Raw genomic sequence first — 13,727 nt, 5'->3', positions numbered from 1 at the left:
TAGAAACTAGACACAGACCGGCTCACCTGGAAACCTTTATTGTGCCCCCAGGCCCAGGTCTGCACAAAGCCAGGGGAACACTGGGGTTTGGGGTCCTAGGCCACTGTAGTTCAGGGACAAACCAAGTAGGGGTTGTGGCATAAGCCAAGGAGAGGAGTGTCATCTTGGAGACCTCAAGGGGCCATGGAGACTGTGTCCCCAGTGTCATCGGTGCTATGCGCGTCTCCATCACTTAGGCTTTTCAGTCCCAGGGCTCCAGCATCAGGGGGGCGGTGGAAAGGCGCACTCAGGGTGCCAAGCTCCCCTCTTCCGGGACTGTGAGAAGCTTTAGGACAGCATGACCGGAAGGACAGGACAACATGAGGGTTTGGGAGAGGTGAAGAAAGGCCATCCCCTGTCCAGAGTCTCTGCCTCCCCCAGTCGCTACAACAAGTAGGCATGAGAAGAACTGTTTCCTGGTATGAAAAAGGGAGCTGGGCACCGACAACAGACCACAGCGGTAGCGAGTGAATCCAGATCTTCCGGCTATTCATCCACTCCGGACGTTTCGGCCCGCCGGGAGCGCCCAGATCCGGGCTTGGAATGCGGGCTGCGGGAGCGTGTGCCCCACCCAGGCCCCTGGGACCTCGGCGGGGACCAGACTCCGGGGTCCATAGGGCCCTGTCGGGACAACTTTGAGCTTGCTACATCTGCGCCTACTGTCTTGAGTCAGGTGGAGAGTACCCTGGAGTGGCAGGCCCAGGGAAAAAAGCTGGGGTTCTTTAGGGGAAACATCAAGGTTCACCAGTTATCTGGAGTGGGGTCACCAGACACCAGGGGGGTCACGTGGTCAATCTAAGGGGCTCAGGGATACTAGAGGGCGCTCAGAATTATGGATCACTCAGAGATAAGGCTCTATCAGGATCTCGGGGAGCACTAGATGGCCTCAGGGAGTTGTCCGTGACCCCTCCTATTTGTCAAGATCAGCGGACCACTAAATGACAGGCTGTCACATGGATCACTCAGGGTCAGCAGGCACTCTGGTGTCTCTGGGCTCTCAAGGTCAGGGGATTCCTGGGTCACTGTGGGGTCACTTGGAGTCAGACCGAAGTCAGCAGGTGCCGTATGCCCTGGCCCACAGCCGCATGTGGCCCAGTAGCTCTGCTGCCCGCTGCTCGAGAGCCCACAGCGTGGCCACTTTCTTGCCCAGTGCCTCCTCATTCTGAACCAGGCGGCGTTCCAACCCTGGGGATTAAGGTCATCTGAGCCAGGCTCTGACCTCTGGCCCTAATCTCTGACCCTGGTCCTCATCTCCATCAAGACCCTGACTCTGATCCCAGCCCTAAATAAGCTCTAACACTAATCAACATTTGACCCCTCTGTTCTGGACTTTGACCCCAGCCTGATCCTCATATGAATATGGACCCAACCTGGATCCAGCCCTGACCCTCCCACACCATCCCTCTAACTCTGACCCTGACCACCCCCTGTACCCACCCATCCTGGCCCAGCCACATACCCTCCAGTCTTCTCCAGCTGTTCTGTACCAGTGTTAGCAGCTCTCGGGCCTCAGCGTGCGCCCGGTGTGCCCGCTCTCCTGCATCCTGCACCGCGGCCACAAGGCTGTCCGTGCCCTCCTGCAACTCCATCATACCAAGCTGGGCCACCTGCAGCTCCTAGGGCAGGGCTGGCTCTGAAAGCCCACCCACCTGGACCCTACCATCCCAAAAGCACTGCCTCCTGAAGTTCCCGGGAGGAAGCAGGGCTTTAGAACTGAGACCCTGCCTCAGCCCAGTGTAGCCCAGTCCCACCTAAACTCCAATTCATGCTACTCCACAGGGGTCCCTGGGACCCTGAAGTCCGCTTTTCCCATCTCACCTGGCCCAGGCTCCTGGCCATGCCCAGGGCATGCGTGGCTTGCTCTTCTGCCTCCCGGGCCTGCCGCTGAGTCAGGGCCAAACGGGTCCTGAGAGCCACAGGTCCACTGGACAGATGTCCCAGTACTGGGGTCACATCCCCTGCCAGTGCAACCTGGGCCAGGTGGCTGGCCACCTGGGGTGGAGATCAGGGGATCACAAAGAGATCACAGCACGGCAGGGTATTTAGCACTGTGTTGTCAGAATAGGTCAAGGATCTCAGGGGAAGAATAGAGATAGCAGCCTCTGAACAAGAGGTGTGAGGGAGCTGAAGGGCATGGGGGCGGGGCGCGGATCACCTCCTGTACACTGGCCTCCAGACCGTGAAGTCTCTGTTTCACCACCTGCAGCCCTTGCTCTGCAGCCCTTGCATGAGTTCCCACCTCAGCCAGCACTCCCTCCAAATCCAGCGCTTGGTGCAGAGCCCTGGCTGTACCCACCCTGAAGGATGCAGGCAATCAGTCTGGCATTCCCTTCCTCCCCACCCTCTGACCTCTACCACCAGCCTCCTGGCCCTTCACCTGGTCTGCTGTGCCCAACGGAGGACACCTTCAGCTTTGGGCAGCTCCTGACCCTCGGCATCTGGTGCAGGGAGGGCACCCTGGATCTGATCCAGCAGGAAGGCAAGGCCCGCTGCCCCATCTTGGGGGACAGGCACCACCAGCCCACGCCATGCCACCAGCTCTATGCTCACAGCATCTGCACCTTCAGCTGTGGGGATGGAGGTAGGGATCCTGGACATGAACTCTGATCCCTGACTCAACGAGCCTTGACCCTAACCTCTCACTGACCCTGCCTCTGATATGACTATACTGTGTGCTAGAGACTGTGTGCATGCTCAGTCATGTCCAGTTCTTTGTGACCCCATGGACTGGAGCCCGCCAGGCTCCTCTGTCCATGGGATTCCCCAGGCAAGAATACTGGAATGGGTTGCCATTTCCTCCTCCAAGGGATCTTCCCAACTCAGGGACCGAACCCATGTCTCCTGCACTGGCAGGTGAATTCTTTACCACTGAGCCATCTGGGAAGCTTATGCTAGATGCTTCCAAGAACCAATTGTTATATTTTCAGGAATTATATTAAGCACTTGTTAAATAATGTGTGTGTGTGTGTGTGTGTTCAGTCACTCAGTCTTGTCCAACTCTTTGTGATCCCTATGGACTGTGGCCCACCAGGCTCCTCTGTCCATGGGATTCCCCAGGCAAGAATACTGGAGTGGGCTGCCATTTCCTCCTCCAGTTGTTAAATAATAGGTAGGCTGATATCAGTCATGATGGGAATTACTCATACCATGAAAATTGATAAACATTACAAATCAAGTCCTCCTGACCCCTAGGTCTAACCTGTTCAAGATTCGCTAGCACACTAGTGCTCCCACTGGACCCCTGGTCAGCCCTGCCAAGTCTTCCTCATTCTAGGAGTATCCTAGCAGGGTCCTGGAGACCCACCTGCCCCTGCCCTCAGCAGTGAACAGACATATAACCAGCAGACACGTACCCAAGAGGAAATGCTGGACGGTCTGCACAGTTGCTTGCACACGAGCCACGGTGGCCACGCCCCAGGGCCCCCTTGCACGACGCCACGTCTCCCAGGCCTGGATTCCTGTGGAGCTTGCAGTGGCCTGGGTCTGCCGTAGCTGGTAGGGGTGGGCCATATATGGAATGTGTCTCTTGTGAGCCCATGGCCAAGGCATCGTACCCTGTGACTCCCCCAGGCCCCCCTCCACAGACCCCACAGCTCTGTACCAGATGCTGGCACTGCTCCAAGGTGATGAATGCTATGTCCAGGCTATGGGAGGAGTTACGGGAGGCAATGAGAGCCCACTGGGAGGTAGGCAGGGTCCCAGGGCAAGAGGGAACACCAGAGGGCACAGGAACATGGGCCAGCCCAGGTCCCTGACCCCTGCATCCCTGCCAACAAGATCAGGGTCCCAGTGAGGAATTTATGTCCTGGATCTCGAATGGCCCTACATTCAGTTTAGCCCCAGGAGAGAGTCCTCTCCTTGGCAAAACATCCCCCAGTGACCCATATTTCCACCCACCACTCCAGCTTTGTCTAGCAGCCCCAGAAGCCGAGGGCTCAGCCTCTGGACCCTGTCGACCAGCCCCTTCAATTTCAGCCGCAACACAGCTGGCCCTCTGGGCCGGCCTGTTGCCCACAGTAGCTGCTCTGTCCACCGCCGGGCCTCCTGGGCCTGTCCCAGGAGGCTTTCTGGTCCTCCAAGTGTGGCCACGACCTGGACTGTACGCAGGGCCTCTTGAGAAAGCAGGGCAGCTGAGGAGACCTGGGCCTTAGCATCTGTAGGTGATGGGAATGACAGAGGGGTGGCTCGGGGCTCCACTGGCTGAGGTGGGGTCCATCAGCCTCCTGGGCCCCCCAGATACATAAGCAAAGGCACCTATTCCCTTCCTCCTGGCCCAGCCTTGCCCCCACCCTCACCTGTGGCCCATCTACCTTGGCCTCACCTTGGGCTCCCATGGCCTTCCTGGGCCAGGCCAGGCCCTTGACACAGTCTAACTCCTGGGATAATTCTTCCAGATGTTCACACTGTCCCCTAACCCATGAGTCTCTCTCTGCCACAACCTGTGCTGTGACCCATAGTGTCTGGCCCAATGTGGTTCTTTCTGTCCTGTGGGAAGATGGAATATCAGCCTGGCCACAGATGCCCTTTTCCCCCTGTCTCCTCACTCCAGAGGACTCACCTCACTTTCGAACCCAGGACTCAGATAGCCAGCCAGAGACCGTCTGAGTCCCTGACCCTGGGAGGCCAGCTGCAGCCCTCCTCCCTAATGACCCCAGACCCCTTGCCTGAGTCCGGTGATCCACTCTGTAAATTGTTGCAGGGGACCTCTGGTGGGGGAAGGTGATTCCAGGAGTGTCTGGGCCTGCTGGAGTTTACCCTCCAGGGCCTGCAGCTGATCTCCCCGGAGCCCAGCACCCCAGCCAGGCATGCCCTGGCGCAGGGCAGCCACCTCATGGACCATGGTGTCCAGATGCAGCTGGAGGGGAGCCAGGCGTTGGTCCCAGGAGGCGAAGCAGGGAGGGCAGGATGTGCAGTGTGGGAAGCCTCCTGTGGAGCCACGGGCACACGCCTGGCACCGCGGCCCTGAGATGCCCTCTCGGCAGCGGCAGGTGCCTGTGTGCGGGTCACAGCTGGGCGAGATGGAGCCCTGGGGGTCACAGGCACAGGCTGTGCCGAGAGAGACAGGGTCAGGGCAGGGAGCAGGTGGCGCTCACCCCAGCCCCGCCCCCACCAAGCCAGGAAGAGGAAAACTGCCCTGTGTGAGCGTGGTGGTCTCCCCTAAGCCACTGCTCGGACGGCCAGGGGTACTGGCATCTACCCCGGCCAGAGGGGCCATCCCGAGTGGCTGCCTTTGGGCAGGAAGACAGCCTGGGGCTCCAAGGGCTCTGCAGCCCAGGCTGGGGTCAGCTCGGGTCAAGACTGGCAGGTGGGGTCAGGAGAGAACCATCCAGCATGTCTGCTCCACAGACCCACCTGACATGGCCTTGCCTACACTCTTTCCCTGTAGCTGTTTTCACGACTATTACTTTAAGTTTTGAAGGAAACAGCCATGAACACGTTGTGCACTCCCTCAGGTCAAGCCCAGGGTTCCCCTGCCCCCGCCACCCCACCCCAAGGGCCCTGTCAGGACGGCCTCACCCCTGGTGGTGGTGGAGCGTGTGAACCAGTGTGCCCCGCTCACCTCTGCACTCCTGCTCCGGGTCACCCCAGTACCCATCCTGACACCGGGAGCACGTGCGGCCCCCAAATCCTGCCTGGCAGGGGCACTGACCCGTGACCTGAGGGAAAAGAGTGTGGCCAGTGAGTGAAACAACGAGGGAGGGAGAAGGGCAAGAGGGCCCAGAGCAGCACACTGGTGCCGCCCCTCAGCCCTGTCCCAGCCAGGCAGTACCCACGCTTGTGCTTGGCAGCAGGCTCCTCCCCTCCTTCTGCCTCTGGTCTAAGCCCCAGGCCAGCCCCCACTTTCCCACCATCCCCCGACGGGCCCTCTGCGTTCTCAGCTCCTGACAGGCCCCTGTGTGTCCCGAGTTGAGCGCCCCGCTGTCTCCACGCCCTCTGACTCCCTGACTCCCACCCTGTCCACACCAGGGACCCGAGAACACACTTCAGATCTTGTCTCCTTCAGGCACCAAATGAATGGGGTTGGACCTGTGTGGTCTCAGGTTTGCTCACAGCTCACGTCACACGAGAGCACAGACACACAGCTGTTCGCAGCCCTGTACACCTCTGTGTTAACACTCACACCGGCCCTAAATCACACCATGTCACAGGCATAGACATGCACTCACACCCGGCCACGGCTGCGTGCCATGCACAACACGGGCTGACTCACCGGGTGACACCCCGGCTGCAAAGTGTGTCGGGCGTGGCAGCTGCAGGGCTCACAGCCCCGGGGCCCCCCGAGGTTCCAGAAGAGGGGGGCACAGCGGCTACAGTCCCGCCCCAGTGTGTGGGGGCGGCAGGGGCACTGCCCGCTGACCGGGTCACAGAAGCAGGCTTCAGCCTCAGGTGGGCACCTTACAGGGCTGGTGCCCCGGGGGTCACAGCTGCAGCCTGGGGACAGGAAGGGCTTGACAGGGGCTGAGGAATGCAAATCCACCCCTCCCCCACCTCGGGACGCCCTCACCCACCCCACCCACACACTCACGCCGGCAGCCCCCTGGGCGCAGGGCACTGCCGTGGAAGCCAGGCCGGCAGTGGGCACAGCCAGCGCCGTGGCTGTGGTGCAGACAGCGCTGGCAATGTCCGCTGTGGGGGTCACAGGCGGCTGGGTCACGGGGATCAATATTGTTGTTGCACTGGCAGGGCCGGCAGGGACTCCTTCTGGGGTCATCTCCAGGCCAGGGGCGCCCAAAGTAGCCGGGGGAGCAGCGGTCACAGCGGGGTCCTGGAGTGGATGGAAGTGAGAGGGGGTTATGTTAGGTGTCTTCCTATACCTTCGGGGCCTCTGGGTCCCACTTAACCAGCCAAAAAGTCTGCCATCCAGCCAGGAGGGCAGAGGATAGGATAGACACACTGTGGCCCATCTTCTTGGTCTACAAGTTCCACGCCTCTAATGCATTAAGAATGGGAACTCCCGGGACTTCCCAGGTGGTCCAATGGTAAAGGATTCACCTTCCAATGCAGGGGACGCGGGTTCAATCCCTGATCGGGGAACTAAGATTCTATATGCCCCATGGCAAGTAAGTCCACGCGCCACAACTAGAAAAGCCTGCTCACTGCACCCACTGAGCCTGTGCATCACAACAAAGACCCAGCACAGCCAGAAAAAAAGAATGGGAACTCCTTGAAGAGAGGAGCCCAGCCTGTAGCTCAAACACACAGGTGGCACTGGCAGAGATTTGCTTTGCGGACCTAACAGGACTGTGAACAAGTGAGCGGGGCTGTGGGTTGGTCACTGCCAACCGTGCCTCACCTGCATAGCCGGGGGCACAGAGGCACAGGACACGTCCACTGGTGCTGTCCACATGGCAGGAGGTCCCATGATAGAGGCCTGAGCCAGGGTGCCCAGGACAGGGGCAGGGCTGGCACCGCTGGCCTGAGCCCAGGGTGGGGTCTCCATAGTAGCCATCCAAGCACCTGGGGGCAGAGGCATGTGGAGCGGGGGCCTAGACCCTCATCCTGACCCCTCCCCAACCCTTCCAGGGCAGCCTCACCTCTCACAATGCCGGCCTGTGGTGGCTCCGCGGCAGTCCTGGCAGACGCCTGTGAGTGGGTGGCACAACTCGGCGTGTCCATTGCAGGCACAGGGCTGGCAGCGTGGGAAGCCCCACCGGCCAGAGAGGCAACGGTCACAGCGGCGACCAGCACAGCCTGCCCAACACGTGCACTGCCCACTCGTAGAGTTACAGACGGCACTGGCAGCCCCCTCGGGGTGGCAGCGGCACTCTGGGAAGTGACAGGGCAATCAAGCCACATAGAGAAATGACATGCTGGTCCCAGACCCCACACCCACGGGCCCTGAAGGCTCACCATGGCACCCGGTGGGCCCGAGGCCAAATGTCCCAGGCAAGCAGCGGTCACAGGTACGACCTGTGATATTAGGGCGGCAGGGGCATTGCCCCCCCAGTGGGGCACACTCGGTGCTCAGTGAACCCTGCAGGTGGCACTCACATGCTGGCAGGAGAAATGGCAAAATCAGATGAACCCTGCGGGGCCCACTGCAACCCCCATCCTCCAGTCCCCCTCCAGCCATGGCCACACGCTCACCAAGGCCACCTCCATGGAGCAGGGCTGAGATGCTGCAGGCGAGGCGGGCACAGGCCTCAGGCATGCTTTGGGGTGGGCTCACCCTCGCTGCCTCCAGGCAGCCCGCCTCGTGGAGCTCCTGCAAGCGCCTCAGGGCCCCCGGGTCCACGGACCTCAGTCCAGGCAACTCTCCAACCCGCGGCAGGAGCACAACCTGGTAGGAGGGTAGAGGGTGGAGGGCAGGGGGCAGTAAGCCCCGTCCCACTTACTCACACCTGCGCTGGAACTTCCTTTTGTACACACGTTGGCCTTCACAGCCCCTTCCTGCCGCTTTCCTGTTTCTCTTTTGAGTCTATTTCTCTTTCCTCTCCAGTGGCCCCAGGGATTCCCTGGTAGCTGAGACAGCAAAGAATCTGCCCACAATGCAGGAGATCGGGGTTTGATCTCTGGGTCAGGAAGATACCCTGGAGTAGGGAACAGCTACCCACTCCAGTATTCTTGCCTGGAGAATTCCATGGGGTTACAGAGTTGAATATGACTGAGAGACTCACACACACATCAGTGGCCCCAAACCAATCTAGGCACTGCCACCCTCACTCTGAATCACTGCAGCAGCCACCCTCTAGCAGTGTCTTCCCTGCTCCAATCCCTTCCAGGGCTCCCACTTCCCCAGGACAAGCCCCTCCTCTGGCCCACAAGGTCCTGTGAGGCCTGGTGCCTGCCTGGCTGACCTGCCCTTGGCACATGTGTTCTCCCTGCCTGGATCCTCCTCCCTCCCTCTCTCCACCTACCTCAGGCCTCTTGGTGCAACTCTAGGCCTCCATGACTCCCTGTCCCTGGGCCCGCTGCACCCACACTGTCCTGCTATAATTTGTGTCTCCCCCAGATGTGGCGGGGAGCCCCTAGGAGCTCACTGAATCCAGGAGGATCGTGCCCCCTTCGGGTCTCCGCCCCTCCTTGGTCCGCCACAGCCGCAGGGTCACGGAGTAGCGGGTTCCGGGTTCAAAGCAGAACGGTCTGGAAAGAACCACGGCTCTGCAGGGACCGGGGAGAGGAGTAAGGGTGGGCTGAGGAGGTCATGATCACGCGGTCCAGGAACGCTCCATTTCCACTGTGCAGACGTGGGGTCTGGTGTTTCATCATACGAGCAGTGAAGAAACATTAAGGTGGAACTAAACCCTGCCCTGTTTTACATTAGGTCCCTGTTTTGAATGTTCTATGACATGTTAGCTTCCCTGGTGGCTCAGTGGTAAAGAACCTGCATTGGCAGGCGATGCGGGTTTGATCCCTGGACTGGGAAGATCTCCCAGAGGAGGGCATGGCAACCCACTCCAGTATTCTTGCCTGGAGAATTCCATGGACAGAGGAACCTGGCGGGCTACAGTCTATGGGGTTGCAAAAGAGTCGGACGTGATTTATCAACTAAAGATGTAACATGTTGGGCGTTTCCCACTACGTTTGGGTATTGCTTCAGATGTGTTGGCTACATAATAGAGTCTTGGTTTGGGGGTCACAGGGTTCCCCCTACCTGCGCGCATGGGTCAAGGTCGCCTGGAACAGCTGCTCTGAGGGCAACGGACGGGCACAGCGGGTACTACGGGGCTGTGACTGGGCACGGACCCGGACTAATGCCTGCCACACTTCAGGTGCCTAGGATCAGGAGCCAGCAGTCAAGAAGCTGCCCCAACCCACCACCTGGCACCACCCACCTACCTGGCTGGCAACCATGCCACTGACCTGGGTCTCATAGCGTAGGACGATGTCATAGTCCAGGGCGCGAGGCACTGTGGGTGCCAGCAGAGAGAGGCCAGCCCCGTCCACCACACGTGCGAAGTCTGAGCCCCTCCCCAGTGCAAAGCCAGATCCCTGATGCAGGGGCGGGGGCTTCCCTGGGGTCTGGATGTGAGACACAGACTCCTAGGCCCAAACCATTCCAGGACCGAGAACACTCAGGATTCAGGTTCCCATTCCTCTAAGATCCCAGTGACCCACAGCCCCAGGGCTTGGGCCCCTCCCTACTAAGACCTAGTGACCTATGACCCAACCCTGCCCCTCGGAGTCCTTACCCTGGGCAGCTGGTGGCTGTACCGGGCTTGCCTGGCACGTTGGAGGACACAGTCAGGGTCACGCTGTCTCCAAAGTCGGGGCCCGAGCCAACCAGGGGAGGTCCCTGGGGCTGGTGTACAGTAGCGGGGAGCAGGCCAGGGGGCTCCCTGGGGGCAAGTCAATTGTCAGTGTCCTCCCATACTGTCCTGGCTGGGGATTTTTTTTTTTTCTTTTGGCCACAGCTTGCAACTTGTGGAATCTTACTTCCCCGAGCAGGGATTGAACCCACCACCCTCAGCAGTGAGAGCTCAAAGTTCTAACCACTGGACCACCAGGGAAAACCTGTCATGGGAATATGTTCTCACTCTGTTCAAGTCACCAAACTTCCAACCATGCTGATTCCACCCCTACCTGGACCTGCCTCACCTTCCTAACCCTGTCTGGCCTCTTCTTCCAACTAGCTCTCTCTGGACGTGCTCTCCCTGCCCTGAGCCCCAAGGTGTGAGCCCTGATTTCCCCCTGCCCCTGCTGGACACTCACAGGCAGCTGGGGGTCAGCAGGCTGGAGGCTGCGGCCATGCTCTGCTTCGGCAGTGGCCTGGTCGAGGGTGGCGCAGAAGTACCCAGACTGGAGTTCCTGGCAGCGGCGGCCATGCAGGTGGGGGCGGCAGAGGCAGAGGCCCTGCCCTGCAGAACACCTGGGCCAGAGTGGGGATGGGGATGGGACACAGTCGACTCCCCAACTCTCTCCGCTGGACCCAGACCCCCAGGCTCTGCCCTGTACCTGTTGCTGTAGGCACCCCCAAAGTCACAGTCACAGGGCCGACAGCCTAGAGAGTCACTGCTCAGACCCCAGAACTCAGGCTGTAAAAGAAGAAGGTGGGTGGAGGAAGGAGAGGAAGATGTGGGCAATGAGAGGACCATCAGGAGCCTGGGGCTGAAAGTATACGGGGACCAGTCGTAGGAAGAAGCTGGTGGGGGAGCTCAGGGCTTGAATGCTCTTCTGTGTCCATCTGGGAAGGCCAGAGGGGCCCCTGGTGGACTCCTGCATGGCTCCACAGAGGGGAGGTAAGAGGAGGAGGACACAACCAGGAGTAAAATAAAAGTTAAAGGACTTGTAACGTTCAAGGAGAGGCAAGAATGGGATGCTCCGAGTGCCTCTTCAACCTCTTTTACTGTGAAACACCTTTAAACTCAGCGCACCATACTTCTGCCACTCCTTTTAACTGCTTTTCCTTCTTTTGTTACCAAAGCTCCCCCATGCTGGCTCAGCTAGCCAGGGCGGCGCTGACTCTGGTGACCAGGTCAGGAAGTGGCACCGACCTACCTTCAAGGCTCAGTCTGCACTCACACTTGTTACAACCTGGTACTTGCCAGCTTCTAGAAGCTCAGCACCCCATTTCAAGGTCAGATCAGAAGCGGGGGTGGGGGGGTGGGGGGAGGTTCAAGCCTCACCAGACAGCGGCTGCAGTCCCGTCCAGAGACAAAGCGTTTGCAGTGACAGGCACCGCTGGATGGATCACAGGCCTGAGTGCTGGGGACCCGGCCCCGGGCGTTGCACCTGCAGGCTAGGGCACACAGCTGTCAGAGTGCTTCGGGACTGCTGCGGGGGCCGGGGTGCTATTAGGGCAGTAACTGGGGACAGAGCAAGGAGGACCTGGGGATGGGGGTCACGCTGAGGGTCACTCACGCTGGCAGCCTTCTGACTGGGTGAGGCTCAGGCCATAGTGACCTGGGGCAGGAGTCACAGCGCTGGCCCCAGACGTGAACTTTGCAGCGACACTGCCCAGAGAGGAGACCCCGGGTGGTGTCTGTGTAGGCATCACACAAACCCCCTTCCAGGGCACCCATAGGGTTGCAGTCACAGGCTGGGTCAGGGGTCAGAAGTGGGGACAGAGTCAGGTCAGAAGTCATGTGAAGTTTAAGGATCAAGGTCACAACTGGGATCGGGGATTGGAGGGCTCACGTTTGCAGGAGTGAAGGGAGCGGGGGTCCTCCAGGGGGTCCCGGTGGAAGAAGGGCCGGCAGAGCTCACAGTGGCGCCCGGCCGTGTTGTGTTGACATGCATCGCACACACCTCCACTCACGTTGCCAGATGCGAGATACAGGGCCATGTCAAAGTGACAACTGCGGGCGTGCCCATGGCACTTGCATTCTGGAGCCAGGCAAAGAAGGTGGGCATGGAGTGGGCTGACCCATGGCAGGTGTGGCCAGACAAAGCAGGGCATGGCACCTACCCTGGCAGGTGTGGGGGTACCCAGGTTCTGCTGCCTGCCACGGGTGGTCCTGGTACAGGCCCTGGCAACGTTCACAGTGGGTACCAGTGGTGTGGTGGCGGCAGACACAATGGCCATGCACCTAACAGGGATGAGGGCAAGATGAGTCGGCCCTGGTTCCCTGGCTTACCCTCCCACCAGCCACTGGTGCCCCTCCGGGAGTACTCACCATGCCTTCCACGCTGGGTGGGGACCCGGGTGCGGGCCTGCACTCGGAAGCATGGCCGTGGCACAGGCAGCTGCCTGCAATCACTAGCTCATAGAGAGCATAGTAGTAGAAGGGGTGGCCCCTGAGGCCCCCCAGGGGCCTGTCACCCAGTGTGTGCAGCTTGGAGAAGTTCACACGGAGGTTAGTCACACGCAGGAGTTCTGGAGACATATGGAGAGCCCTCAGGTGCACAGAGGTTGTGACCCCTCTATGCCAAAGGTGGAGGCGGCACTGTGGGGTTTCTCCCCTCTCTACATCACTGAAGCCACTCCTCCAGCACCTGCGCTGTGCGATTCTCCCACCCCAACCCCCTGAGTATACCGTTTTAGGATGACCACATCCCAGTGGCGATTATCCCACCTCTGCGCTGCATCAGACCTGCCATCACCCCGGGGCTGAGACAGGCACACCCCACTGCTCCCTGGACACCCCTTTCCAGTATCACTAGATACGGGAAACCTGCTTCCCCAGTGCAGTAAAGGACCCCATTCCCCAGCCTGTCACTAGACTCAGAGATCAGGTCTTCACCCAGCCAAACCACTTGCGGTATGTGTATTTATTGACTGCCCATCTTATTTGTTATGTGAGCTCCAAGACAGTTACCCTGTCTATCCTCTCCACTGAGCACTGCCCAGATGCCAGGCCCACAGTGGGGCTCCACGGGTCCACGGCCCCCTTTCTCTACACAGCTTAACTCAGTTACCAAGCCAAGGCCACCTCCTGTATCTCTTTGCCAGAGGTCCCTTTTCTTCTCATCAGAGGAACACGCTCTAGGCCTTAGAAGGGTGAAAGGTGTGTGTGCACATGCATGCCCAGTAGCTGGTAATAATCTAAGTAAGTCAAGGTGGGTGGAGATCGTAGAACATAGATAAAAAGCTACTTTGGGGTTTGTCGTCCTGTTCTGGCCCTCTCCTGGCCTGGTTCTGGGCTGCCCTGCTGGGTTATGTTATGTTTCTCTTGTCCTTTAACAAGATTTATTTCACAAGGAAGAGATCCCACCCAGAGACGCGATGGCACCACCTGGTGGCAGCTTCCGGAATGCAGTAAACTAAGGCGGGGTGGGAGGGCAGACAGGACCATGAAGGGGCTGTG

General features: G+C 59.6%; 2 protein-coding genes and 2 long non-coding RNA genes across 4 annotated transcripts; all 4 read right to left on the bottom strand.

The window, feature by feature from the left end:
* Positions 1 to 67: 67 nt before the first annotated feature.
* On the bottom strand, positions 68 to 4,373 carry LOC102282698 (laminin subunit beta-2). Its single transcript, XM_070358960.1, has 9 exons — positions 4,361 to 4,373; positions 3,937 to 4,193; positions 3,641 to 3,805; positions 3,393 to 3,531; positions 2,417 to 2,606; positions 2,195 to 2,336; positions 1,858 to 2,031; positions 1,499 to 1,655; positions 68 to 1,224 (listed from the first exon to the last, which is right to left on the bottom strand). The coding sequence occupies exons 1-9, from the start codon at positions 4,371 to 4,373 to the stop codon at positions 1,091 to 1,093; spliced, it is 1,371 nt and encodes a 456-aa protein (XP_070215061.1). The 3' UTR covers positions 68 to 1,090.
* On the bottom strand, positions 3,368 to 6,502 carry LOC138984621 (laminin subunit beta-2-like; the record flags this gene model as incomplete). The annotated part of the gene is made up of 4 exons (XM_070358959.1): positions 3,368 to 4,193; positions 4,361 to 5,085; positions 5,600 to 5,696; positions 6,251 to 6,502. Coding segments are annotated over 3 exons (753 nt in total), but the record flags the coding sequence as incomplete, so codon positions are not given.
* A 2,507-nt stretch (positions 6,503 to 9,009) lies between these two features.
* Positions 9,010 to 9,997, bottom strand: LOC138984662 (uncharacterized). The gene is made up of 3 exons (XR_011461909.1): positions 9,844 to 9,997; positions 9,635 to 9,756; positions 9,010 to 9,141 (listed from the first exon to the last, which is right to left on the bottom strand). It is a non-coding gene; the product is annotated as an uncharacterized lncRNA (long non-coding RNA).
* Positions 9,998 to 10,179: 182 nt separating this feature from the next.
* On the bottom strand, positions 10,180 to 11,482 carry LOC138984663 (uncharacterized). The gene is made up of 3 exons (XR_011461910.1): positions 10,936 to 11,482; positions 10,693 to 10,849; positions 10,180 to 10,319 (listed from the first exon to the last, which is right to left on the bottom strand). It is a non-coding gene; the product is annotated as an uncharacterized lncRNA (long non-coding RNA).
* Positions 11,483 to 13,727: the final 2,245 nt, after the last annotated feature.

This window comes from Bos mutus, chromosome 22, assembly GCF_027580195.1.
Source record: "Bos mutus isolate GX-2022 chromosome 22, NWIPB_WYAK_1.1, whole genome shotgun sequence".
Classification (NCBI taxonomy): Eukaryota; Metazoa; Chordata; class Mammalia; order Artiodactyla; family Bovidae; genus Bos; species Bos mutus.
The sequence above is the reverse complement of the archived record's forward strand: the minus strand, read 5'-3'. Positions and strand labels throughout refer to the sequence as shown.